Source organism: Perognathus longimembris, chromosome 1, assembly GCF_023159225.1.
Source record: "Perognathus longimembris pacificus isolate PPM17 chromosome 1, ASM2315922v1, whole genome shotgun sequence".
NCBI lineage: Eukaryota > Metazoa > Chordata > Mammalia > Rodentia > Heteromyidae > Perognathus > Perognathus longimembris.
Genome location: NC_063161.1, coordinates 104,279,608 through 104,306,176, shown reverse-complemented (window position 1 = coordinate 104,306,176; position 26,569 = coordinate 104,279,608). Strand labels below are relative to the sequence as shown.

The 26,569-nt window shown below is 42.4% G+C and overlaps 1 protein-coding gene and 1 non-coding gene across 2 annotated transcripts in view; both read left to right on the top strand.

Annotated features, from left to right (window-relative positions):
• Positions 1–26,569, top strand: part of Shc3 (SHC adaptor protein 3) — a 153,504-nt gene that overhangs the window by 85,287 nt on the left and 41,648 nt on the right. The window contains exons 3-6 of the mRNA XM_048351966.1: positions 8,716–8,779; positions 12,100–12,219; positions 17,326–17,379; positions 23,731–23,782. Coding sequence (XP_048207923.1) covers positions 8,716–8,779; positions 12,100–12,219; positions 17,326–17,379; positions 23,731–23,782 — 290 coding nt within the window. The remainder of the gene's footprint in view (positions 1–8,715; positions 8,780–12,099; positions 12,220–17,325; positions 17,380–23,730; positions 23,783–26,569) is intronic.
• On the top strand, positions 24,503–24,609 carry LOC125341146. The gene has a single exon (XR_007208889.1). It is a non-coding gene; the product is annotated as a U6 spliceosomal RNA (small nuclear RNA).

Sequence of the window (26,569 nt, the reverse complement as noted above, 5' to 3'; positions counted from 1 at the left end):
CTTATACCCTGTGTTTGCTACTTCCTTCCTTCCTTCCTTCCTTCCTTCCTTCCTTCCTTCCTTCCTTCCTTCCTTCCTTCCTTCCCTCCTTCCCTCTCTCCCTCTTTCCTTCTCTTTCTTCTCTCTCTTTCTCTCTTCATTCATTTTCTTTTTTCTTTTTGGTTTTCTGCCAGTCCTAGGGCTTGAACTCAGGGCCTGAGCATTGTTCCTGTACTCTTCTGCTCAAGGCTAGTATTCTACTGCTTGAGCCAGTGCTCCATTTCCATCTTGTTTGGTGGTTAATTGGAGATGAGTCTCATAGGCTTTCCTATTCAAGCTGACTTCAAATCGTGATTCTCAGATCTCAGCCTCTTGAGTCACTAGGATTACAGGTGTGAGCTACCAGCACCTAGCTCTTTGCTTTCTTCGTAAATGTAATCACCTTCATGTATGAATTCAGTCTTAGGTTTTGTGTATACAATGCCATCATCATTCCTTCCAATCTGTTCAGATACTGTGAGCAGAAATCAGTTTCCCAGACTTGTGCAATTGATAGGCAGTCAGCAAAGAGCAGCGCTCACTTGGGGACACATTGACAGCGCTCCATTATAGTTTCTGGAACAGTCAACCCAATCTTATCAACTTATTACTATTATTATTATTATTATTATTATATGCGCAGGCTGGCTTTGAACCTAGATCCTTAAATCTCAACCTCCTGAGTAGCTAGGATTTTCTTCCTGTAATCTCCCTTCAAGGGTGGAGAGTCTGGGAAGTCCCTCCAGGATTGCCATGCAAGCGCATCCGCTTCGACAACCCCTTCAAGAAATACAAGTCAGAACGGCCATCCTCAAGGAGGAAGCAAAACAAACAAACAAACAGACAAATGACAGGACAAGACAATTCAACAGCGCTGTTTTCTTACCTTCAGAGTCTGGGGTCTCGAGGGGTCTCTGGGGCTATCCCGGATGAGCCCCCAACTGTTATGCCCAAGTCGCTAGATGACCACCAAGAAGACCACCAAGAGCCAGATGTTCTGAATTGCAAAAGCAAGGCTTTATCCAGGCGAGCTGCAACTCGGGCCTCGTCCTACCCACCAACACAGTGGAGGTTAGGAGGAAACCCCCGAGCTGAGATTTCACAGAGCTTATAAAGGCAAAAAACCAAGTTACAGAAATCAGGTGTTCAAGCAAGATTAGGATACAGGTACAAATCTGATTGGCTCAGGGCTCGAGGCATTCTGGGGTGGTTAGAGTTAAGCAGGGAGTTTCCTGACCGGCTGGGCCCTAATAAGCTTGTCTTGCTAGCCGGGATAATTGGTGGCCTGGGTTACTCATAGTTTAAACAGACAACAAAACAGGGGCTGCCTGAAAATGGGGTTTACTTTAACTCTTCACTATCTACTCAGGAGGTGGGCCTGTGGGCCACTGAAAAAGCAGCTATGTGGTATAGGAACCCAGGACCTCTCTCTCAGCATTTTCTCTGGCACATAATAATAATACTGCTAATAAAAAATTATTAATAAAAGCCAACAAAGTAAACTTTCAGTAGCTTCTGCTTACAAATGTATCTACTTGTTTTCCCAAAAGTTTTTTAGAGATCATGTGTCTTGAGACCATAATGTCTGGAATGAATCAACATATGATCTTTTTGGGGATGTATCGGTGCCTAGGGCCAGAATTAGCTACAAGATCTCCTCTCCTCTCCTCTCCTCTCCTCTCCTCTCCTCTCCTCTCCTCTCCTCTCCTCTCCTCTCCTCTCCTCTCCTCTCCTCTCCTCTCCTCTCCTCCCCTCCCCTCCCCTCCCCTCCCCTCCCCTCCCCTTCCCTCCCCTTCCCTCCCCTCCCCTCCCCTCCTCTCCCCTCCCCTCCCCCTCATGCCCTCCCTTGCCTACTCCTCCCTTACTCTACCCTCTCTTCCCCTTCCCTCCCCTCCCTTCTTTTCTTCTTTCCTCCTTCTCTTTTCCCTCCTTTTCCTCTTCTTCTCTCTCTTCCTCTCTCTCTCTCTCCAAGCATGCATGCACATGCACACATACGCACGCACACGCACACACACACACAAACACACACACACACACACCCACGCTAGAGTCTATGTGTTTCTCTAGAGACCATGCCTGGAATGAATCAGAATGTATGGTCTTTATGGAGTTTCAGTATTCTTTCTCCCCCCCCACCCCCGCCTCTCCATCCCCCCACTTTCTCAGTTCTGAAGGAGGCAATGCATAAACAGCTTTGATTTGGATATTGACGCTAACATTCCTAGATGACTAGTGTGCTGTTGATGTTAACAAGTTGAGGATATTTGTAGATGATGCTGTTTTATCCTCCTAGGTAGGTTTTCTTGCTTTCCCTGGTATGGACTGAGGTCTAGGTGCTGAGGCAGAAGCCCCCTTGCTTCAGGTCTGTGAATACGGCTCAGGTACCTTGAGGGTCTTACTGAGGAGGATGTTCCTGTGTCTGCTTCTTAACAGGATAGATGGTGAAGCACAGGGCCTTGGGGCAAATCCTGGCTCCTTTATTTTTGAAACATTGGTGTGTGTCTTTGGTGATGGTTCAGCACTGCTATGTGCAGGTTGGTACCCGTGGAAAAGCCTCATGTGAAGCTGAGTTAAACAGAACTGGATAAGAGCTGGTCACTGGCTCATGCCTGTAAACCTAGCTACACAGGAGTTTTAATGTGAGTTACAACCCACATTTACAATATGCAAGTTTTCTTTTCTTTTTTGTTCTTTATTGTCAAAGTGAAGTAGAGAGGGGTTACAGTTTCATATGTAAGGCACTGAGTACATTTCTTATCCAACTTGTAACCTCCTCCTTCTTTTTTCCCCTGCCTCCCACCTCCTGATTGCCCTCTCCCCCCACCCCCAATATGCAAGTTTTCAAAATCCTAGTACCAGGGTGAGGTATACAGGAATGAGTAAATGTTAGTGAGTTCTAATGTAGCTCATTTTCCTCTGTGAACCTGTTACTCCTTTGAAAATGAAAGCATCTCATAACCCACAATCCCACTTTTGTTTGACTTTGTTTCCTTTCTGGTCCTCTACTCTCAGCAGTTTCTCCCAGGAGCATTTCCTTAAGGAGTCTTTGCACATGTTCTCTCACCTCAAACTGCCCTTCTGGGCTGCTAGCCTTGAGTGCAGGAGCAGAAGTTCCTTTTTCAGGACAAACAAACAAATGAGCTCTGGGGCAGAAGAATAGATCAGCTGAGGACAGAGATTGCCCACACATTTGGTAATGTAGAGAGTGCTGGGGATTTTGCAGAAGCAGCTTGTGGGAACAGGCGCCCCACTGAAGAGGGAGGTAGGAGTGTTGTGAACAACATATTTCCCAGTGAGCTGACTGTGGCCATGCTGGTGGTCCACAGAATAAACTGGCTTTGGACCAGTCATCGATTATTTTCTGCTGGCCTGTTAGAGCATCACTGCAATCAGTAACTGTGGAAGAGAGTCATACAGCTTGTCCCCAAGTGTATCCAGAGTGAGCATGGTTTTAGGTTTGGTGTATCTTCCATTTTGCTGGGGATATGACCAGATGGTACCATGTTCACTGACATGGAAGAACTCATGCCTCTACAAGTACTACCAAGTCTAACTCTGGATTCAGTTTATAGACTGTGTGTAGTTGAGAATTTTTTTTGACATTTTCAAGAACTATGTATATTTCCTTTCTCATGAGCTATTTGTTTTGCCTGTCCTGGACCTTGGATTCAGGAACTGAGCACTGTCCTTGGCTTCTTTTTGCTCAAGGCTAGCACTCTGCCACTTGAGCCACAGCACCACTTTGGGCCATTTTCTATATATGTGGTGCTGGGGAATTGAACCCAGGGCTTCATGCATACCAGGCAAGCACTCTTGCCATTAGGCCATATTCCCAGCCCAATCTGTGAGCTCTTTATCCATACTTTTGCTTAGTATTCCACTGGCTTTTGATATTTCTCATATTGACCTATATTTAGGTGATAATCTCTTTTACCATGAAACATTGCCATGTTTTCCTTTTATTAAGTTTTTAAAAAATTGTCTTTAAGTAGTTGTACAAAGGGGCTTCAATTCAACATGTCAGTTTGAATACAATGCATCTTGATCAATGTCACCCCTTCTATCATTTTCCCTCCTCTCTCCTAATTCCATCCATTCTCTCAAGTTACATGGGTCCATTTTCATATGGGTACAGTAAAGATGTCAATTTTTCTTATGCTTAACTTAAAAAATTTGTATTTCTTAATGTTATTATAAAAATGATATACAGAAGGGCTATAGTTACATACGTCAGGTAATGAGTATATTAGTTTTTGGATACTCCTTCCCTTGTTCTCTCCCAGTTTTTCCTTCCTGTCCTGCCATACAAGTTGTATATTTCATTTTCAACATAGTGTCTAATAAGTACTACTGCTGCCCTTTGTCCCTTCATTTCTGTACCTGTCCCCCTTGCCCTCCCAAAGACAGACAAATGAACACACAAGACAAAGAGAAAAGAAAACAAAAACAGCAGCCAAAAGAAACCCTCTTGTTTCCATTTCCCAGAGTTCATGTGGATAAATATTATTTTATATCATCAGCTGCACATAGCATTTTGTGTTCCTGCCCTAAGGGTATCTTCCTTTGGTCTCACTGTGTGAATACCTCACCAGGCAGAGGTCACCCAGAGAATCCCAGATTAGAAAGGCACCCTGAAACAAGTCAGCAGGAACTGTTGAGGAGGGCAGCTGGGCTCTTGTCCCCTATGGCCCAACCACCTTTGTCTTCTCTATGGAGGTTGTGGTCTTTTCACCCACAACTTCCAGGGGCTGATTCTCTAGATAGCACTGAGACTGGCCAGGAAGCAGGACAAGACTCTAGTCTTTGCATACCCCACCATGGAGGCCAATGAACCTGGACCTGCCCAGGAGAGTCCCAGACAGGCGCCATCTCCCGTGGGTGGCATCAAGGGCCCTGCCCTTCCCTCCTTGCCTCCAGCAGTCTGACTGGTCCTATGGGTATTACCTCTATAAGCTTGTAGATTTAATGCACATTTTGGTCTTGATTTTTAATTTTCAGGCTTTAGTTGATCATGTCCCAGTGTCATTTAGATCTAACTTCTGCATATGTTGTGTTTAAATTTTTATTATTATGTTGTTGATTGTGTCAATATTTTCTTTTATGGTGTATGGGTTTTGCATCATCCTTCAAATCAAAGATAATTAACAAAAATTATTCCCAGGATTTTTTTCAGTACTATTATCAAGCATAAATTCAATTTGTAACCCATCTAGAGTTATTTGCATTTATGGCCAGAGATGGGAGCTCAACTCAACTTTTTCCTGGGTGGTTATCCACCCACTCAACACTACTTGGATAACTCTCTATGGATGTGGTTATTCCGTGTGTGTGTGTGTGTGTGTGTGTGTGTGTGTGTGTGTGTGTGAGAGAGAGAGAGAGAGGGGGGGGGGCGTGGAGACAGTACTTGATCACAACTTGCTGTTAAATATATTTATTTGTGTGTTGCTTCTTCTTCTGCCAGAATATAAACCAAGGGCAGAAGTGTTCCACTGTTCTAGCTTTGATTGATTCACTCTATAAAAGTATGTCTATGTACGTTTTGGGAGACAGAACCTGAATCCAGGAAACAAAGAGCAGAAAGATCACAAAATTGTCCATCCCAGAGAATAAGCTGTTAGCTATGGAGGTGCTGGCCTCAGTGATGGGTATTTTTGCCTAAATTGGAAGATAGTGTGCTCGTGGGGCTTAGAAAGGACTTGTGGCAGGATTGGCTGTGGTTATTTTCAGATGAACGGGGAAGTTACCAAATGTTCCATTTTCATATTAGTGGAGCTCTGAGGTAAGGCTTTTTGGCATGCTGAACTGGGGTTTGTACAGAGCAAAATATAAGAAGCAATCTCTGTGATTAAAAACAGGGCAAAATTGGTACCTGGGATTCAAACAGGGATTCAGTGGAATTACACAAAACTATGTAATTATTGCTAAATGAACAAATTGTAACAGTACTGATGACTAGAACATACTCAGCTTAAACAGCAAGGAAGGAAATTGAGAATAGCTATATATAAGATTAGGCTTTGGAGTTAAAGTAACTAATTTCAGGCATCTAAATATTGCCTGATTTTTAATAGTTGTATCATTCCTATTTCAAACAGAAATAGACACCATCAGCTGGGTTGAAATGAGGACTTGTGCACGTGTATTGTCATGTGAGCATTACACACAAATCTGTGCCATTTATGAAGGCAGAACCCTTTTTCTGAAATGCAGCTTGATTTGCAAAACCTCTGAAGATTCTAAAGGCTATCACAGGGGATCCTTAGGACTTTTCTGGAATGTTTGAGCTTTGAAACATTTCTGGAACTTCTTAGTTGACAAATTTTAAGGACAAAGATTGAATGTTTGAATGTGCCTTGAGACTTGTGTGCCTTTTATGGAGGTTTGCTAGATAGAGTGGCCCATTATAGCAGTGATGGGCACATTCTTCTGAATGCCCCCAGGGTTTTCCTCCTCCCTTCCCCAGAAGTAGCACACTGGGGCAGAGGCCGACTGTGGAACTCTCATGGACCTAATAGGTGAGCCTTTTGGTAGTGTAGGTCTTTTTTTTTTTTTTTTTTTTTTTTTTGCCAGTCCTGGGCCTTGGACTCAGGGCCTGAGCACTGTCCCTGGCTTCTTCCCGCTCGAGGCTAGCATTCTGCCACCTGAGCCACAGCGCCCCTTCTGGCCGTTTTCCATATATGTGGTGCTGGGGAATGGAACCGAGAGCTTCATGTGTAGGAGGCAAGCACTCTTGCCACTAGGCCATATTCCCAGTCCAGTGTAGGTCTTTTTGAAAAATGATTGCTCTCCTTTCTTCAGTCCATTTTGGTGAGTAGGAAAAAAATGTAGTGATTATTGGGAATCCAAGGAATGAGAGGGGATAGTCCATCTATGCCTGTTTGTTTTTGTTGTTTGTTTGGTTGGTTGGTTTTGGTTGGTTGTGGAACTCTGGGCCTGGGCACTGTCTTGCGGCTCTTCAGCTCAAGGATAGAGCTCTACCACTTGATCCACAGCATCACTTCCAGTTTTCTGGTGGTTAATTGGAAATAAAAGTCTCACAGACTTTCTTGCTCAGGCTAGCTTTGAACCGCCATCCTTAGATCTCAGCCCCCTGAGTAGCTAGGATTATAGGCACAAGGTACTAGAACCCAGTTTATGGCTTTTTTTTTTTTTGTAGCTAGCTGGATCATCAGACTTAGCTGCTGTGCTGAGCTTAACATATCATTTAATTTAATAAGAATGATTCACTAAGCTGCTTTCAAGACTTAGCTGATGACTCATGTCTATAACCCTAGCTACTCAGGAAGCTAAGATCTGAGGATCACAGTTTGAAGTCAGTGTAGGCAGCAAAATTCAAGAGATTCTTGTCTCGAATGAACTACCAAAAGAAGAAGAAAAAAAGCCAGAGGGTAGCTGTGGCTAAAGTGGTAGAGTGGTAGACTACCATTTGAGTGCTAGCAAAGAAGCTCAAGGACAACGCCTAGGCCCTGTGTTCAAGACTCAGGACTGGCACACATGCACAAAAAATCCCTTTTCCCCCAAAACATCTTAGATAAAATATAGATAGTGGAGTTTATGCAATTCTGTAGAAAGAAAACATGACTTTCTTCACAAAGTAAACAGGGAATTTATTCTTAGAACTTCATGCTAGATATTTTGTCATTTAGATAGAGCCAGAGTTAGACTAGTACTTTAAGTTATTTTTATTTGTACTGGTATCAAGCTTGAACTTAAGGGCATGGGTGCTGTCTCTTAGCTTTTGTGTTCAAGGCTGATGCTCTACCACTTGAGCCAAAGTTCCACTTTCAGCTTTTTGTGGTTAATTGGGGATAAGAGTCTCGGGGCTCTCCTGTCTGGGTTGGCTTCAAACAATGGAATCTTGGCTATGGAAAATAAAGTCAGCATTGATCTATTTTCAAGACAAGGCATCTGACCCTGAGTGAAAAGTTGGCAAAACAGCTTGCTTATATGGCAATCATAAAGCCCATGGACTTGGAAGTTCCTGAGATGTAGGCAAATAGGGCATCAGAAGTTGGGGGGGGGAGGGTCAAGTAGCAGGGGAAAAGGTGGGCTGTAATAAAATGGGAAAATCAGTGAAAACTGTGTACATGACAGAAAGCGCATATCCAGGAGAACCTTTCTCTCACAAGACAGCAAAGATGAGCCTAGACAAGACCTTTTTCTAAAATTCAATCAACCCCTGAAAGTGCATGTATTAAAATTATCTGATAAAAAGTAATGAATCATAGGCAATGTTTAGGAAGACTGTATGCCTCATAATACCCAAGTTAGCAGGGAAACAGGAGGTGGGTATGTGTGATAAAGACTAAATTGCTCATTGCAACCTGTTGGAGGTACATTTGTCCACTGAACACTTGGTCTTGCAAGACTGTCATAAAATTTTTGTCTCTTCTGCACTTCGTGCCTATGAGTTTATTCCTTAAGCTTTGGACATTGACAAAATGTTTTAAAAAAAAGTGTATCATTGGTCATAGGACATTATAAGTATATAACGACAATCATAAAAAAAAGAGCTGGAATATATTCAGTGAATTGTATTAAAATGCCTGTGTGTTGTTAGATCCTTTGCTTATTTCTTTTTTTGTAATGCATTAGCATAAGCAGGCAGTTGTTTTCCTGGGTGTTCAAGTGGAGTCTCTGGGTTTCATAGTCCCAACTGGCATGTGATAAAATGACTCTGTTTCCCTTCCTCCTAAGGGAAGCCATCAGCCGTGTCTGTGAAGCAGTGCCTGGTGCCAAAGGAGCATTCAAGAAGAGGAAGGTACTGCCATTAGTACCATGTGTCTCTCTGTGGCTATGTCTCACTGCTTGGCATCTTCATCCACCCTGATCCACTGTCCTCTTTCTATGGCCTGCCTCTTGTCATTTCTAAAAATCAAAGAGAGCTAACATGGCTCTCGATCTCCAGTGGTTGAGGCTAGTGAGCTTTCATTGCTGACTGAAAGTAGACACTATGGTCACTCAGTGTGGTTTAGTCCTGAAGATAATGACAATAGCAAACACTTGGCCAGACATTCCTTTGAGGACTTAATATATATGAATTTACTTAATCGTTGCAACTCATTGTGGAGGGTATTCCAGTGGTGTATTGGTCAGAGGTTTTTTGTTTTGTTTTGTTTTATTTTTATCAACTGCTGTTGGGGATGAAGGTTTAGCATTTTCCAATTTCGGTGGGGTCAATACTTTTGTGGGGTTGACTTCAGCATGATAGTCCTGGAAACAGTTGGTCTGGAACCCACAGTAGCACACCATTATACAGAATTTCCACTGCACAGGCAAACAGGTACATTAGATATGAAAAGCATAGGTGGGTTTCTAAAGCAAAACCATTTCGGTGTCAAGTTGTGTGTGTGTGTGTGTGTGTGTGTGTGTGTGTGTGTGTGTGTGTGTGTGTGTGTGTGTTTGTGTGTGTGTGCCTGCCAGTACTGGTGCCTGAACTCAGACCCTCATGTACTCACTTGACTTTTTTTGATAATGGCTGACACATTACCATTTAAACCACACCTCCACTTCCTTTTGGCTGGTTGATTGGAAATAAGAGTCTCATGGATTTTTCTACTTGAGCTGGCTTCAAACTTTGAGTAGCTAGGAACATGGGTGTGAGCCACCCATGTCCAGCTTGTCCTTTTTTTCTTTTGAACTTTGCAAAAATGTTATTATAAAGGTGATATACAGCGTGGGTACAGTTACATAAGTCAAGAAGAGAGTACATTTCTTTTTGGACAATGTCATCCCTTCCCTCACACTCTCCCAGTTTTTCTCCCATCTCCCACGCACATTTTCAACATAGTGTCCAGTGAGTGCAACTGCTGCATATTTTTACCTTTTGTCCTTCCATTCTTGTGCCTCCTCTTATATTCCCAAAGGCAGATAAATGAACAAACAGAGCAAAAAGAAAACAAAAACAGCAGAAAAGAAGAAAAAACCCTTTTGTTTCCATTTCCTCAAGTTCATTTCGATAAATATTATTTTGTATGATCAGATGCAAATAGGGATTGTGCCATCCTTTTCCTCTCCCAAGAGACTTAAAAATATAATATATTTAATTGTGAATTTGCATCAGTCATTTTTAATAAAAATTATTAAAAAGCAGCCCATTCAATTCCTAAAACATTGAATGGGATCTTATTAGCTGAAACTAGCCAACTCTACAACATCAGTGGAAATCCCACTTATAGCTGATAAAAACTGAGGTATGGAGGTGAGAAATCTTAATACAAATAGGAGGTGGAGGTCAAACCCAGGCCACCTGCTCCAGAGACTAGCTCAACTTCACCTTAAATAAAAAGTTGGACCAGGAGGAAATAAAATATCTGAATTAAGAGGAAGCAAACACTCAAACCCCTTCTTTAGTGACAGGTACAGTAAGTAGATAACTCTGTACTTATGATTGTGACTTTTCTGTCTAGAAAGAATTGTGGGAAAGAATATCTTAAAGACCCTGAATCTGCCTCTGAGGCTGTGCATTTGACTCCAATTCATTTTGGGCAACTCAATTCCCTGCTATTCCTAGCCCTATGCCCTTGCCATTAGGGCTTGGGGGTGGGGAATTCACACACCCACTGGGCACTCGGGTTTCTTGCAGATAGCTTTGACAGCTCAGGTAAGCTTGCTTAGGTTTTAGGTAATCCTCTGGGGATCCTGGGGATGAAGCTCTGGAATCTTGAAAGCAGGAGCTAGGGATATATGTGCCAACAGTGCTAGATGATCTCACCTCTCAGAGCCAGGTGGTGCGACAAGCACTCAGGTATGCTAATGGTTCTCTGTAGATAAAAGTGGAACTCATGACCATTGTCAGAACTTACCTTAAATGTGCTTGACCCAAATCTCATGCGGAAGAAGGGGAGTGAAAGGGCATCTCTATTTTTAAAGAGCTCTTTCAGGAATGTTGACAAAAAAAAAAAAAAGAAAAAGAAAAGGATGGCACAGAGACCAAAGAACACAACATTTATCTGATTCCTCTGTCAAGCAGAGAGCTATGTTTTGAGTCCATGGAATCAGGGCAGGCTTGAATAGTGTATAAGCACAGACAACATTTTTAAAATAGAGGCTTTCCATAAAAATTGTTTCCAGAGACATTTTATTCACTGTGAAGAAAACCTAAACACCATAATCCATTCTGATTAGTTTGTTGATTAGGGTACACCAATCTGGGAGCTACCAAAGGCCAGTGGATACTGACTTAAATGGTTTATCCTATGGTCTGCCTTTTAGCTGATGGAATGCATTCCTTACAATCCCTCAACTCCACATTAGAAAGCCTTAGCTTTAGTTACTTTATCTTCTCTCCCAGGAGATTAAAAAAAAAAGGTGCATGCCTGGCTAGAAATTAATTAGCATATTTATGAGGGTTATTTTAATTTAAATGAAAAGAATGAGTTGATCCCAAAGGACAAGGAGATTAGTGTTGCAAAGCTTGTCCAGGGACTCCAGGGAAGGGGAAAGTGCTTAGTTGGAAAGTGCAGCCCTTTCATTTTTGCATAAGGACTTTTCCTATGGAGAAGAGGAGACATAGTTATGGCTAGCCTGTGTCCCTCCATCCTGTGTTGGCTCCTGGCCAATGGGCCATTTAGGTAAGCTTTGACCTGAAAGATGTTTAGGCTCTTCCCTTCAGTGATGAGCATCCTAGTTATACTCTGTGATTGCTCATTAGTCTCATGTCTGTTCTGAGAGAATGTTTGATTCTTGGTGTGTTGAAAGCAGGTATCTAAGTATGCAATACTCAGTGTTTGTCACTTGCTGCCATTTTTTCAGGCCCCATAGGGACCCCATGAGACACAACTATTTGCCAGGAAGATTGACATCACTGACAGTCCATAAGAGCCCTTATCTCAGCATTTACACACTGGGTCTTAGACAACTTACATATGGAATATTGTGAATTGTGCATGTTAGCACTGACTCCCTCCCTTCCAGTTCATCCATTTCATTTTTGTCCTCCTGTGCCTAAGGGAGTAGGAGCAATCAGTGAGGGTTTGGGGGGTGTGCTGACATCTGTGCCTCCACCCTTGAGTCTGAGAACAATATAGGGTGGCCTTCTATAAATAAGCTGAAATAATGAAATATTCTTTGATTTCACAGCCTCCAAGCAAAATGCTATCCAGCATCCTGGGAAAGAGCAATCTCCAGTTTGCAGGAATGAGCATCTCCCTGACCATCTCCACCGCCAGCCTAAACCTGAGGACACCTGACTCCAAACAGGTGTGTTTGATCAGGCCTTCCAGCCAGGTGGAGCCCTAAAGATGGGTATTCATAGACTCCCTTCTTTTAGCTTCATGAGTCCATTGGGACCATGCTCATGTCACATGTTGGTCCATCGATGGACTTTGAGTGGCCACTGTGAAGTGTCAGCCATGGAATAACCCATGAGTTGATTCCCTTTCATTGTACTCTAATGTGTGTGTGTGTGTGTGTGTGTGTGTGTGTGTGTGTGTGTAAGTGATTAATGCATGAAGTTGTTGGTTTACTTACAATAAAACAACAAAAGTGATGTGTGTGCAAACTCTTCTGTTTATTGTCTTTGCCCTTTTATAACTCCTTTTTATTGGTTTTATAGACCACATTTTAATTTTATCACCTCTGAAGCAGATAGCAGGCCATAGTTTAATTGGCAGCAGTTTTTCTTCCTTAGTGGTTCCATACTTTAGAGCATGGTCTAGTTCAGAGTGTTGCAGGGTTGGTGAGCTATGCTATATCTGGAGAACAATCAGGGTGGGACAACTTCAGAGCTGAGTAAAGCAGTACAGATATACTTATTAAAGTTAATTCCATTTGGGATGGTTGTGCCCTGCACAGCATCTGTCTTCTGAGTTTTTCTATTTAGCATTAGTTTCTCCAGCAGGAAAAAAAATGGTACATGAGCAACTGCCTGACTACCAACAGGACATTTCTGAAGGTCCAATGAGAAGAAGGAAGCAATGATGCTTGGTAGAGTATATAGCATGTGAAGACCATCTCCTGCTTGGACTAGGCCCAATGATAGCAGTGTGAGTTACAAACTGTGTTTGATTTTTTTTTTTTTTTTTGCCAGTCCTGGCCTTGGACTCGGGGCCTGAGCACTGTCCCTGGCTTCTTTTTGCTCAAGGCCAGCACTCTGCCACTTGAGCCACAGTGCCACTTCTGGCCATTTTTTATATGTGTGGTGCTGGGGAATTGAACCCAGGGCTTCATGCATACGAGGCAAGCACTCTTGCCACTAGGCCATATTCCCAGCCCCACAAACTGTGTTTGAGACACACTCTCTGATTCTTACTGCCTTACCAAGGATGACAGTCACTCTTATAGGTATTTCTATTTATTGAGTACATAGTCCCAGGCAAGTGGGGTGCATCTCCAGCTTTATTGACCCCACCCCTTGCATCTAAGATGTAGCAATGGACCTAGCCCTTGTGTAGCTATGAGAAGCAGCATTCTGGTCTTATTTGGACATAAGTAGATACTGCATTCTTTTATCCTCCAGAGACATCCCTAGGCATTCCATTATTAAGGAGTAATTTGATGTGAAGCATGTTAAGCAGGCTCAGTCTTTCTTTGAGCTGTGTCCAGTGGAGCTCATGCTGTTGATGGAGGCATTTAAGGAAGTGGTGCTGTGGCTCAATTGGTAGAGCGCTAGCCTTGAGCTTAAGAGCTCAGGGGACAGTGCCCAGGCCCACAGTTCAAGTCCCATGGCCCACCAAGAAAAAAAATGGCATTTAACAATATTTTGAGAAGCAGAAATCAGGGTATTATAATTCAAAGGTAGCCTAGGCACAAAACATTTACTGGACCCCAGAACTCTTATTTACACTCATATCCTATATGGTTAGTAGATCATTTGGGTTTTTTTTTGGGGGGGGGTGGCCTGCAAGCTGTAAACTTCCACTACATGGGGGCTTTATCTCTGAATGGTCCCTTCATTCCCTACTTCTGTAAAAAAAGCAGGAGTAATTAAGCTGGTGCTAGGATTGGTGGCCTTACTCCATCAGTGCTGGGACCCCAGGAAACTCAGAAAATGCCAGCATAAAAGAATGGGTTCTGCAGCATGTTGGGTAAAGACAAAGCTCATGGCTCTGGTTCATCCTTTGTTCACTTTAGGTCCCAACTATAGTAAATGGAGATTCATCTGGTGAGACACTCCTTTCTTTATCCAAAAGAAGCAGACAAACAGAACTCTCTACAAATTCCAAATAGAAGAATCAAGACAAAACTTCGAGGGGCTGGGGATATAGCCTAGTGGCAAGAGTGCCTGCCTTGGATACAGGAGGCCCTAGGTTCGATTCCCCAGCACCACATATACAGAAAACGGCCAGAAGCGGCGCTGTGGCTCAAGTGGCAGAGTGCTAGCCTTGAGCAGGAAGAAGCCAGGGACAGTGCTCAGGCCCTGAGTCCAAGGCCCAGGACTAGCCAAAAAAAAAAAAAAGACAAAACTTCGAGCAGAGTGCTGGTGGCTCACATCTATAATCCTAGCCACTCAGGCAAGATCTGAGGATCAAGGTTCAAAACCAGCCCAGGCAGGGAAGTCCGTGACATTCCTATCTCCAATTAAGTGCCAAAAAAAAAAAAAAATCTGGAAGTAGAGGTGTGACTCAAGTGGAAGAGCACTAGCATTAAACAAGAAAGCTCAGGGACAAGACCTAGTCATTGTTCCAGCCTCAGGACTGGCACAAAAAATAAATTAAAAAAAAAAAACAGAGCAGAATCATATGCCGTATAGGACAGTTGATCGGAACTAATTTTCTCCCTTCATTTTCAATTTCTGTTACTAGAAGAGGTTATATACAGGCATCCAAGAACTGTCTTGAGTTGACCTTGTGTTGATGTTCATTTTTCCCACAAAGTCACAGCTTCCAGTTTCATTTCTAAACTTCAGTTTGAATTTTTTTGTTAAAAGTACAAGTTAAATAAACAAAAAAACTTATAAACACAAATGTTAATTATGCAAAAATTAAAACATCAGAAGTCGTAGTTTTTCCTTATTTGAGGATTGCTAGTTCTCGGTGTTGTTTTTTGGGGTTTTTTTTTGAGCAGTGTCTACCATTGGCTTAAAGGCAAGATTCTATGACAAGCAACAACTATTAGTTCAAATGAACTTGGGTTCAGACACAAGCTACCCTGTCAGCCACATTGTTTTATATATATTCAAGTTTTTCTAGGTCCTGAAGTTTTACAACCAACACTCAACAAATGAGGCATTTAAGGAAGTGGTGCTGTGGCTCAATTGGTAGAGCGCTAGCCTTGAGCTTAAAAGCTTAGGGACAGTGGCCAGGCCCACAGTTCAAGTCCCATGGCCAACCAAGAAAAAAAATGGCATTTAACAATATTTTGAGAAGCAGAAATCAGGGTATTATAATTCAAAGGTAGCCTAGGCACAAAACGTTTACTGGACCCCATCTCAACCAATAGTTAGGTGTAACGGTGCATGCCTATCATCCCCTACCACCAGGGGAAGCACAAGGGAGAGAATCACAGTGCAAGTTGGCCAAGACATCAAAGTGAGACTCTTCCTTGAAAATCAGAAATACAAAAAGAGGCTGGACACATGGCTCAAATGGTAGAACACTTGTCTAGTAAAGTTCAATCCCAGTAGTGCCAAACAAACAAGCCAACCTCTCAGTGTGTGCTTAGCAATGTGCGAGGCCCTAGATTCAATTTCCAGCACCTCAAAATAGAAAAAAAAAAAAAAAAGATCATGTAGTTTGGTTGTGTTTTACATGTAGTATCACAGGAGCATGTTTTAAAATAAAATCTCCAGGATCTTATGATTATAAATCATATTAAGATGATAAAGGAGTTTTGTAAATCCCAGCTGTCTGCTGAGGGCGGAGCTTGAGGGGGCTGACCAGAAATAAACCAGGGTGCAATTGGGATGGAGGCAAGACCTTCCGCTCCTCGAGATTCAATATCATTCCATTGTCTTTATCAAGACAAAAATAGCATGGGAGAATTAGACAGCTTTCAAAATTTAGGGCAGCTTCCAATTTGCTCAGTGTCTGCTGAGTTTCACTTAGGCGACAGTTCATCAAGCAAATGGGAATTTCCTATTTTAAAATTAACTTGGAATGCCTTCTCTGGTTTTTAAGTTGACGAATTTTAAACGTGCTTTAGGAACACCCACTTTGGATTTTGGATGCTGACTTTCTGGTTTAAAGGAACATGCTACAAATGGGATAAAAGGGGGATGGGTGGGGAGAGAACATGTTTCCCTCCATCCTAGCTGTGGGTTCTACAACAGAGGCCCTGGTGTGCTTTTGGAAATCGCAAGTTTCAGTGTTTGAGTGTGTGAGTGACATTTCTTAAAGAGGCACACTTGTTAAAACTCTGGTCTTGGGTTGGAGAACTGTGAAGATCTGTCTTCTTTTATTTTACTTTTTTCTTTTTTTGTGCCAGTACTTGGGCTTGAACTCGGAGCCTAGGCAGCCATTCCTGAGCTCTTTTGCTCCAAGCTAACAGTTTGCCATTTGAGCCACAGCTACATCTATGGTTTCTGGGAGGTTTATTGGAGACAAAAGTCTCATAGGCTTTTCTGCCCAAACTGGCTACAAATCACAATCTTCAGATCTCACCTCCTGGGTAAGATTATAGGGGGGAGCCATTAGTGCTTGGTGTAGCTTGTCTTCTTACTTTGAGCAAGCTACTTGGTCTCTCTGGCTACAAGCTTCTCATCTGTAAAAGGATTCTCAGCTCCTGGTTGGTTAGCTTCTCATCTGTAAACGGATTCTCAGCTCCTGGTTGGCTAGCCAACCAACTAGATAGCAGCAGGACACAGGCTAAATAGCAAAAAAAACAACAACAACTTATAAACACTAAGATTATTTATGCAAAAATTGAAAACATCCGAAGTCCTGGTTTGTCCTTATTTAAGGATTGTAGTTTTGATTTTTTTAAGAAGTGTCTTCTGCTGGCTTAGAGGCAAGATTCTAGGACAAGCAGCTATTATTAGTTCAAATGAACTTCGGTTCAGACACAAGCTACCCTGTCAGCTACATTGTTTTATATTCAAGAATATATTCAAGTTTTTCTAGGTCCTGAAGTTTTACAAATAACACTCAACAAATGAGGCATTTAAGGAAGTGGTGCTGTGGCTCAATTGGTAGAGTGTTAGCCTTGAGCTTAAGAGCTCAGGGATAGTGCCCAGGCCCAGAGGTCAAGCCCCAGGACCAACCCCTCCCCCCCAAAAAAGACAACGGGATTCAACTATTGTCTTTGTTTTGCACAGGTACTGGTTTTCAAGAAAGTATGTCCAGTTTTATAGCCTGCCAATGAGTGCTTGGTTTTGAAAGACCTGGGAAGTGTCATAATACCATGTCTCTTTTTGTTTGGGCTTGACAGATCATAGCTAACCATCACATGCAGTCCATTTCCTTCGCCTCGGGAGGAGACCCGGTAAGTGTGCTCTGATTTGTTTCTCTTGCTCTTGTTACAAATTTCTGAGAAGCGATTCTTGTATCTAAAATATGCCCATAAGCCCATAAGACATTTGAAGAAAAGTGATTCCAACTATTTCCCCTTCTTGGTTTCAGAAGCCCCTCCCAGTCTTTCTTTCTTTCTTTCTTTCTTTCTTTCTTTCTTTCTTTCTTTCTTTCTTTCTTTCTTTCTTTTTTCTTTCTTTCTTTCTTTCTTTCTCTCTCTTTCTCTCTCTTTCTTTCTTTCTTTCTCTCTCTCTTTCTCTCTTTCTCTCTTTCTTTCCTTTCTTTCTTTCTTTCTTTCTTTCTTTCTTCTTTCTTTCTTTCTTTCTTTCTTTCTTTCTTTCTTTCTTTCTTTCTTTCTTTCTTTCTTTCTTTTCTTTCTTTCTTTCTTTCTTTCTTTCTTTCTTTCTTTCTTTTCTTTCTTTCTTTCTTTCTTTCTTTCTTTCTTTCTTTCTTTCTTTCTTTCTTTCTTTCTTTCTTTCTTTCTTTCTTTCTTTCTTTCTTTCTTTCTTTCTTTCTTTCTTTCTTTCTCTTTCTGTGCCAGTACTGGGGCTTGGACTCGGGTCCTGGGTCCTGTTTCTAAGCTTTTTCCCTCAAGGTTGCTGCTCTACCACTTGAGCTATTCTTCCACTTTGGACTTTTTGCTGGATAAGAGTCTCATAGATTTTTCTACCCTGGCTTGCTTTGAACTGCTATCCTAAGATCTAGGCTCCTGAGTAGCTTCAGGCATGAACCACCATTGCCTTGCTATCAGAAGCTCTTTTTGACAGTGGGGAGAGGGTAACCTATGACTAGTACTTACCATTAATTTTCATTTCATTGGCAAAAGCTAAAGAAATTTTGGAAGCATTTCCCTTCTTAAGGGGTGACAAACAGGCCCAATTTTCAGAGCTGCCTGAGTCTTCTCACATATGCATTCTATATTTGCCCTACTTCTTTTTTTTTTTTTTTTTGTGCTAGTACTAAGGCTTGAACTCAGGGCCTGGCTACTATTCCTTGGCTTTTTTCCCTCAAGGCTAATACTCTGTCACTTGAGCCACAGCTCACTTCCAGTGTGTGTGTATGTGTGTGTGTGTGTGTGTGTGTGTGTGTGTGTGTGTGTGTGTGTATGAGAGACTTATCTGCTCATGGCTGGTTTCCAGTCTTGATCCTTAGATCTCAGCTTCTCAGCCTCCTGAGAAGCTAGGATTTACAGTATCCCTCTTTCCCCTCCCTCTCCCCCCTCTTCTCTTCCTCCTCCTTTTCCTCCATCCCTTCCCATCCCTTCCTTCACTCCCTCCTTCTGTTCTCTGCCTCCTTCTTTCCCTAGCCCCAGACAGGGCCAAACTCACCTGCTCAGTGCCCACTCACCTGTTGATGCCCAGACCTTCAAACCATCACAGGAAGGAAAGGCAGAGGAAAGAGAGGAGGAAACAAGGCCAGCCCTTCTCAGCAGTGGAGAGGAGAATAGATTACTCTGCCCCTGGCACATTATCATATTAGTTTTAACGGGTTTTCACTAGTTCATGGGGGAGATGAAAGATGAGGTTTTATATTTTTTAGGATGACAAGCTGAGGTTTCATTTTTTTTTAGATACTTTTGTTCAATTGAAAATAATGTCCCCCATATTCTTGGCACATTATCATATTAGTTTTAACGGGTCTGGGTAAAGCTTTCACTAGTTCATGCGGGAGATGACAAGATGAGGTTTTATATTTTTTAGGATGACAAGCTGAGGTTTCATTTTTTTTTAGATACTTTTGTTCAATTGAAAATAATGTCCCCCATATTCTTGTTAGTTTTTTGGTGTTAAATAGCCTTTTATAATAAAAAAATGATGGATTATGAATTATTATAATAAAGTCTCAGTAGGCAATGTTACTCGAAAGTGTAGCCATCAAGATAGCCCGAGGAAGTGGCGTATTATATTCATTCTTCTTTTAAGGCCAGGGACCCTGTTGATTTCTATTTTCACCATGACCTTCTTGCTTCTTCTTCTGGATTCCTTTGAGCCAGAGTAAGGATTCCTAAACCAGAGCAAGAACCTTTAAAAAAAATTTCCCTATATATACAAATTCTGACTCAAATTAATTTTGTTACCTGAAAATGTACAAAAAACATAGACTCCTAATGTTATGCATTTTAGAGAATTCTGTAAACCCCTATGAAATTTGAAAGTTAAATAAAAATATTGACTGAAGCCAATAACATTCAAAATTATAATGATTCGCTGTGATGACCAAGTTTGCTGAAACGAAATCCCTGCTCTTGACATGTTACTGTACTTGCTGTGAGTGTGCAGAAATTTTTTTTAAAAATATGGCCCATGAATATCTCCATGTCCCTAAGTAGCCATTACCACTTTGGAAATCTTTTTTAAAAATTGTTATTGTAAAGGTGATGTACAGAGGAGATGTGTTTATACAGGTCAGGTAATGAGTACATTTATTTTTGAACAGTGTCACCTCTCCCATGTTTTTCTCCCAGTTTTTCCCTCCTGACCCCCTCTCACACAAGATGTAGAGTTCATTTTCAACATGGTGTCTAGTGAGTATCACTGCTGCACTTGTTCACCCTTTATTCCCTGCTTTCTATGCTCACCCTCACCCTCCCCAAGACAGATAAACTTACATACAGAATTTTTGAGTTAAGCATTTTTCTATTGCTGTATGCACTCAGATGATTCAATTCTTCTACTTCTTCCTCCCAAGGCAAAAGCTTCAGTTGTGCATCATTCCGTACAAATGTGATGGCAGTTTGAGTCAAGTGGAGCACAGGCGACTATTCAGTGTTTTCTTCCTAATTCTTTAAAAACTCTGCACCCATAATGTCAGAAACCCAACTGCAAATCTTGACATTGGACCTGCATATAGAACTTGATGACACATAGCATGTCTAAATAATCCTGTTTGTTCTTGCATTAGTTCAGTTTTTCCTTCCTTCCTTTCTTCCTCTCCTCCTTCCTTCCTTTTGCCTTTCTTCCCTCCCCTCTTTCTTTCTTTCCTCCTCTGTTTCTTGTTTTTCCTTCCTTCATTTGTTCCCTTCCTTCCTTTTTCTTTCTTCCTTCTTTCCCTCCCTCCCACTCCTTCCTTCTTTTTTTCTCTCTCTCCCTCCCTCTCTTCTTTCTTTTCTTCCATCCTCCTTCCTTTTTCTCTGTTTCCCTCCCTCCCTCCCTCCCTCCCTCCCTCCCTCCCTCCCTCCCTCCCTCCCTTTCTTCCTCCCTTTCTTTCTCTTCCATACAGTACTAGGGCTTAGATTTAGGGCCTAGATGCTATTCCTTAGCCTTTTTTTGCTCAAGGTTGTACTCTACCAATTGAGCCACACCTCCATATCAGGATTTTTGTTGGCTAAATGGAGATAATAATCTTAGACTTTCCTGGATGGCTTTGAACCACAGTCCTTAGATCTCAGCCTCCTGAGTATCTAAGATTGGAGGCATAAACTATCTGTGCTCCAATTGTCTTATTAGTTTCTTAAGCTTATGGAGAGGAAAATACAGAACTGAAAAACAAGTTTTGATGACACTTCAAATGTTGGAAAACACACATTATTTCCATAGTTTCCAGCTTGATAAATGTGGGTTCTCTAAATACTCCTGAAGGTTCCCCAAGGACCCTTGAACTCTCTCATCTACGGATTTAAAAAGGAAGTCTAGAGCTACAGATTGTGTATTTTTGCCAATAGCTTGAGACCCTCAGCTCCTTGTGCACAGCAGTGAGCAGAGGTCAGTTTGACATCTTCTCCCTTCCCCTGGTCAGTCTGTGAACACAGCAATGAACAGGAAGAGGAAAGTGCACCTAGAATGGTCCTGGGAAACAGGTCTTTGTCTATACAACTGCAGGGAGAATTCTCCTTGTTCTCTTCCCTGTGGGCTTGTGAGATTCAGAAACTTGGCAGAAATGCCAGATAGCACCCACCACCTCCAAAGAACCCAACAAGGACTCCACACAAGTCTACACCCACTGCCCCTCATCCTGTTCTTGTAGCATATTCTAGAGTGTTGTCGGGAGAGGAAGAGCTGTTTCCTTTGCTCTTAGACAGTGCCATCAGAGGAGTCACCATAGCAAACCCCTGTGAGTGCTGATAAGATCTATCTACCCCGGAGCCCTCCAGAAAAATGGGGTTTGGGAATTAGTTGCAAAAATAAGGTGACTTTAATAACTGTCCTAAGATTTCTTTTTTGAATGTTGTAGAGTAGTCTTCTCTGTTTTCAGGAATTCAGAGTATGATTAGCTACTTGATTACTTGTTAAGAAGCACTAGCAGGCATGGGGCTGCCTTGGTGTACCATTGTGGCCTTGCTGTCTTCTATGCATTGGTTTCAGTAAGGTGAAGAAATTCATATTCCACCTGGAAAGACAAGCCCTCTAAATGCAGTGCTTATTTTTAAAATATCTTTTTGAAATTTTATATTAACGTATTAATTACACAAAATGATGAATTCTACTATAACAAATTCATGCATGTGTATAACATACTTGGATCATAGCTATTCTGCTCAAATACCCTCTCTTATTCTTCTCCCTTCTCCCCCTAGTCCCTTTTCTCTAAGAGTCTTCCTTCTATTCTATTTTGGTTTTATTTTAGTTACCACATATGTGAAGTGACTTTTTCTAAAAGACAAAAGAAGAGTTTATTAGGAAAGAAATATGACAGAGAACAGGAGCATGCAGCGTAGACAGGCCATGGAGAAGACAGCAGTTGAGCCTATTCAGGCATCTGGACATCGTCAGCCATCTTCCTCCTTGCAGAGCTTGGGCCTTAGGTTAAAAAATGAGAACTGAAAATCTTTCTGATTGCTGGATCTCCTTTCTGTTTTCTGTAAGGGTATGATGTATAATATGACATTGTTGTTTCAAGTTTGCCCTATTTGGCTTAATTTTATCTCTAGCTTCATCCATTTTCTTACAAGTGACATGATTTCTTTTTTATTTATGGCTAAATAATTCTCTACTGTGAATACGTACCACATTTTCTGTATCCTTTTATCAGATGGCAGATACTTAGCTAGGTGGAATAGGGATTCTGCCTATTTTGGCAGTTGGAAATAGTGCCATTATAAACATCTTAGGGGGCTAAAATATTTGCTTTTCAAAAAAACTAAAAGAATGTGTGTGTGTGTGTGTGTGTGTGTGTGTGTGTGTGTGTGTGTGTCCTAGGGCTTGAACTCAGGGCCTGTATGCTGTCCCTGACCTTTTGTTCTCAAGGCTAGTACTCTAACACTTGAGTCACAACTCCACTTCTGGCTTTTTGGTGTTTCATTGGAGATAAGAGTCTCAAGGACTTTCCTACCCCGGCTGGCTTCTAACCATGATCCTCAGAACTCAGCCTCCTGAATAGCCAAGATTACAGGCATGAGCCACTGGTGCTGGGTGAGAAAAAAAAAACACACAAAAAAACCATTTTATCTCACCACACAGGAGTGTTTTCATCCCAATCTTCACACAAATACTCTGCTTTTCTTCCTAAGCAGAGAACTTTCTCTGATTGTGGTCCCCACCCCAGTGATAGCTGTAACTTGTCAGGAATTCAGCTTGTGATCTATGCCAGAGACCCACCAGATGGGTATCTCTGAGGTGGGGTCCAGCTATCTGTTTAAGAAGCCCTGAAAGCAACCCTGACAGTAACTCAAATTTGAGGGCTCTTTGTATAGACATTGCTTACAGTAGTGCCACTCACCTGTGGCTTACAATAGAATAACAGGGAGTTTTTAAAGTTTCTGATAGGCTGGCCTCACATTCAAACCAGTTAAATCAGATTATCTGGAGACAGGACTGAACTTCCTAGGAGGTCCACCATGAAATTCAGGCCCTTTGGTGCCCAGGATCTGCATCATGAGACCTCCAGGTAATACCTGCTTACCTTTTCATAAGATGCCTTGGACTGTTTTGTAGGCAGCATTTGATTATTTTTTTTCTTGGTGTGGCTAGGGATCAAACTCAGGGCCTCTTGCCTGCTATGCAAGTTCTCTAACACTGAGCTACATTCCAGCCCTGGTGTGTGTGTGTGTGTGTGTGTGTGTGTGTGTGTGTGTGTGTGTGTGTGTGTGTGTGTGTGTGTGTTGGTGCTCTACCACTTGAGCCACAGCTCTACTTCCAGCTTTTTGATGGTTTATTGGAGATAAGGGGCTCACAGACTTTCCTGCCTGTTCTGGCGTTGAACCATAAACCTCAGATCTCAATCTCCGGAGTAGCTAGAAATACAAACATAAGTACTGGTACCTGGTCACAGTCCTGATTCTTTAGTGGTGTGATGGGTAGGTCCTATTAGTATGTGGTCTAGACACTGTATTCCTGTGGTGTTACCTCTTAGTGTGATGAGTGATCATCTATCATCTTTTTCTTAACAGGACACAACAGACTATGTTGCCTATGTAGCCAAGGACCCTGTGAATCGCAGAGGTAAGCAATACTTGACTCTTATAATCACTAATTCATGTACAACCAGGTTTGATTAGCCCTGAGTAGCAGGTGTTCCTCATTATCTCAGCTCCTGTTACCAACTGAGCCTGTCTCACATGATATTACCAAGGATAATGGAGGCTTGCAAGGGCACCACACCACCTGGCTCAGTTAGATTTGAGACATGGACACACACACACACACACACACACACACACACACACCTATATCCAGATGGCTATGCTTTTCACATCTGACTTACAGAGCAGCCTTCATGGATGCTGTGACACTGTACCTTGATTGAATCTGAAAGATTCCATACTTGCCCATCTTCCCGTCCAGCTTCTACCCTTCTTTTGTGCTTACTGTCCTGTCTCCTGTTCTAGGAGGCTATGTCCAAGTGCAGAGGGGATGGGGTAAGGGGGAGGGGTTGTCCTTTAAGCCTCCAGGGCTCAGAAACAGACTGGGTGAGAGAGGGGAATTTATAAACCCAAAAGCCCATTGGAAGGAACATGAGGACTCCTGGGCTGACTAAAGGAGGTGTACCTTTGCATAGAACCTCAACAATGGAAGTTCATTAACGAAAGCACCAATAGAATTTATAACCATGCTTTCATCACTTCCTTCTGCTCCCAGCCCTTCCATTTCTCCCAGCCTCCATCCCAGGGGCTGCTGTCTTCCCACCCCAATTGCAAAAAAAAAAAAAAAAAAAAAAAAGGTATGCTCGCTTCAGTATCACGTATACTAAAATTGGAACAATGTAGAAAAGATTAGCATGGCCCCTGCACAAGGATGACACACAAGTTAGTGAAGTGTTCCATAGGTTTTGAAAGTTGTTTCAAAAACAAAAGGAGCTGGGCATTGGTGGCTCATGCCTGTAATCCTAGCTATTCAGGAAGCTAATATCTGAGGATCTCAGTTCAAAGCCAGCCTGGCAGAACACTCTGTGAGCCTCTTATCTCCATTTAACCACAAAAAAGCCAAAAGTAGAGCTATGGCTCAAGTGATGGAACACCAGTCTTGAGTGTAAAAGTGAAGGGACAACACTCAGGCCTTGAGTTCAAGCCCTAGTACTGGCACATGGGTGCGCACTAATGTGTGCACGTGCACACACATTACATATTTTTCCTTCTTTTAATATTTCAGTTTATGAGATTGTAACATTCTGTTTTGCCACCCCCCTCCACAATGTATCTTGGACATATTTTCATACGGACTAATCAATCTGCATTGTAGAACTCATCTTCCAATGGGGAAAGATTTCCATAAATCCTTCCTTTATCCTTAAGTCTTTCTTCAGCATGATGCAGTGTGACTCTTAAGAGAATATTTCAGAGCAAGGGAGATAGGTCATATGCCAGAGAGATCACATTCCCATGTAAGTAAATGTGTGAGAGCTGTTTTCCCTCTGGGTTTTTGCTGACCCTGGGTTAAAGAGCAGTGAGAGGGAGTCTCTCAATGGTGTTTCAGATCGAAGACCACAAGATCATAGAAAGTGTTTAGTTCTTGTCCTTCCCAGGCAAGCTCAAGATTGTCATATACCACAATTTGGGTTGGGCTGGGGAACAAAAACTCCTGTAGCTGAGATGATGCATGTTCTAATATAGGTATAGGTTCTACAACTGTCATTTCTTTTTTTTTTTTTTTTTTTTGACCAGTCCTGGGCCTTGGACTCAGGGCCTGAGCACTGTCCCTGGCTTCTTCCCGCTCAAGGCTAGCAGCACTCTGCCACTTGAGCCACAGCGCCGCTTCTGGCCGTTTTCTGTATATGTGGTGCTGGGGAATCGAACCTAGGGCCTCGTGTATCCGAGGCAGGCACTCTTGCCACTAGGCTATATCCCCAGCCCCTACAACTGTCACTTCTAAACAGAGGTGGGGCGATTAGAAAGTTTGAAGTACCGTATACACAGGGGAGAATTCCAGTGGTATAACTCCTTTAACAATTAACCTACAGTGTAATGAAATGAATGCCAGGAAACTGGAACTTGAGGTGTGAGGAGATGAGGTCAAAAGGAGGGAGCCTAGATAAATGAGATGAATGAAGAAAAGGGTGAAATATAGTCATAATATTTAAGGCATAGATATGAATATAGAACTGGGAAAATTGAGAGCATGGCTGGAATTGGAAGAGATGGGAGAAAATGGAGAAAATGATGAAAGGGGCAACATTGATCAAGATGTTTATATACATAAACTGACATTTTGAGTGGAAACCCCTTTGTACAGTGACTCAAAGATAATGATAATGATGATGGTAAAGTTTAGAGTGAAGAAGAGAGTGCAGTGGGAAGTTCTGCTGTGCAGACGGAGATGGAAGGGCCACCTAGGGAAGGCCTGGGACTCTGGGGCAGAGAAGGATTTGCTGGTGGACGTGGCCTACTAATCTTTTCTGCCAAGTACTAGGTGTAGAGGTAAAGACAACTTGGACCCATTAAACCAGCCCACATGCCAGCCAAAGACCACTGGACAACCCCCACTGATGCTACAGGGACACATGACTTGGCCAGCTGAGCCCTGCCTAAATTGTTGATCCATTTTACATCAGGAAATATAATAAAATAGTTGTTGTTAGGCCACTAAGCATGGAGTAGTGGAAGACAAGTATAAGTGTACCCCAGTCAGTATTGTGCATACAGGCGTGGCATATCTCAGGCTTCATTCTATAACATAGCTCTGTGGACTGAGCAGGTGCTCATTTCTCAGAGCTCTAGAGGCTGGAAGCTGACCGTCGAGGTCCAGCAGACCTGGTGCCCAGACAAGCCCTGGCTTGTCAAGGGCCCCTTCCTG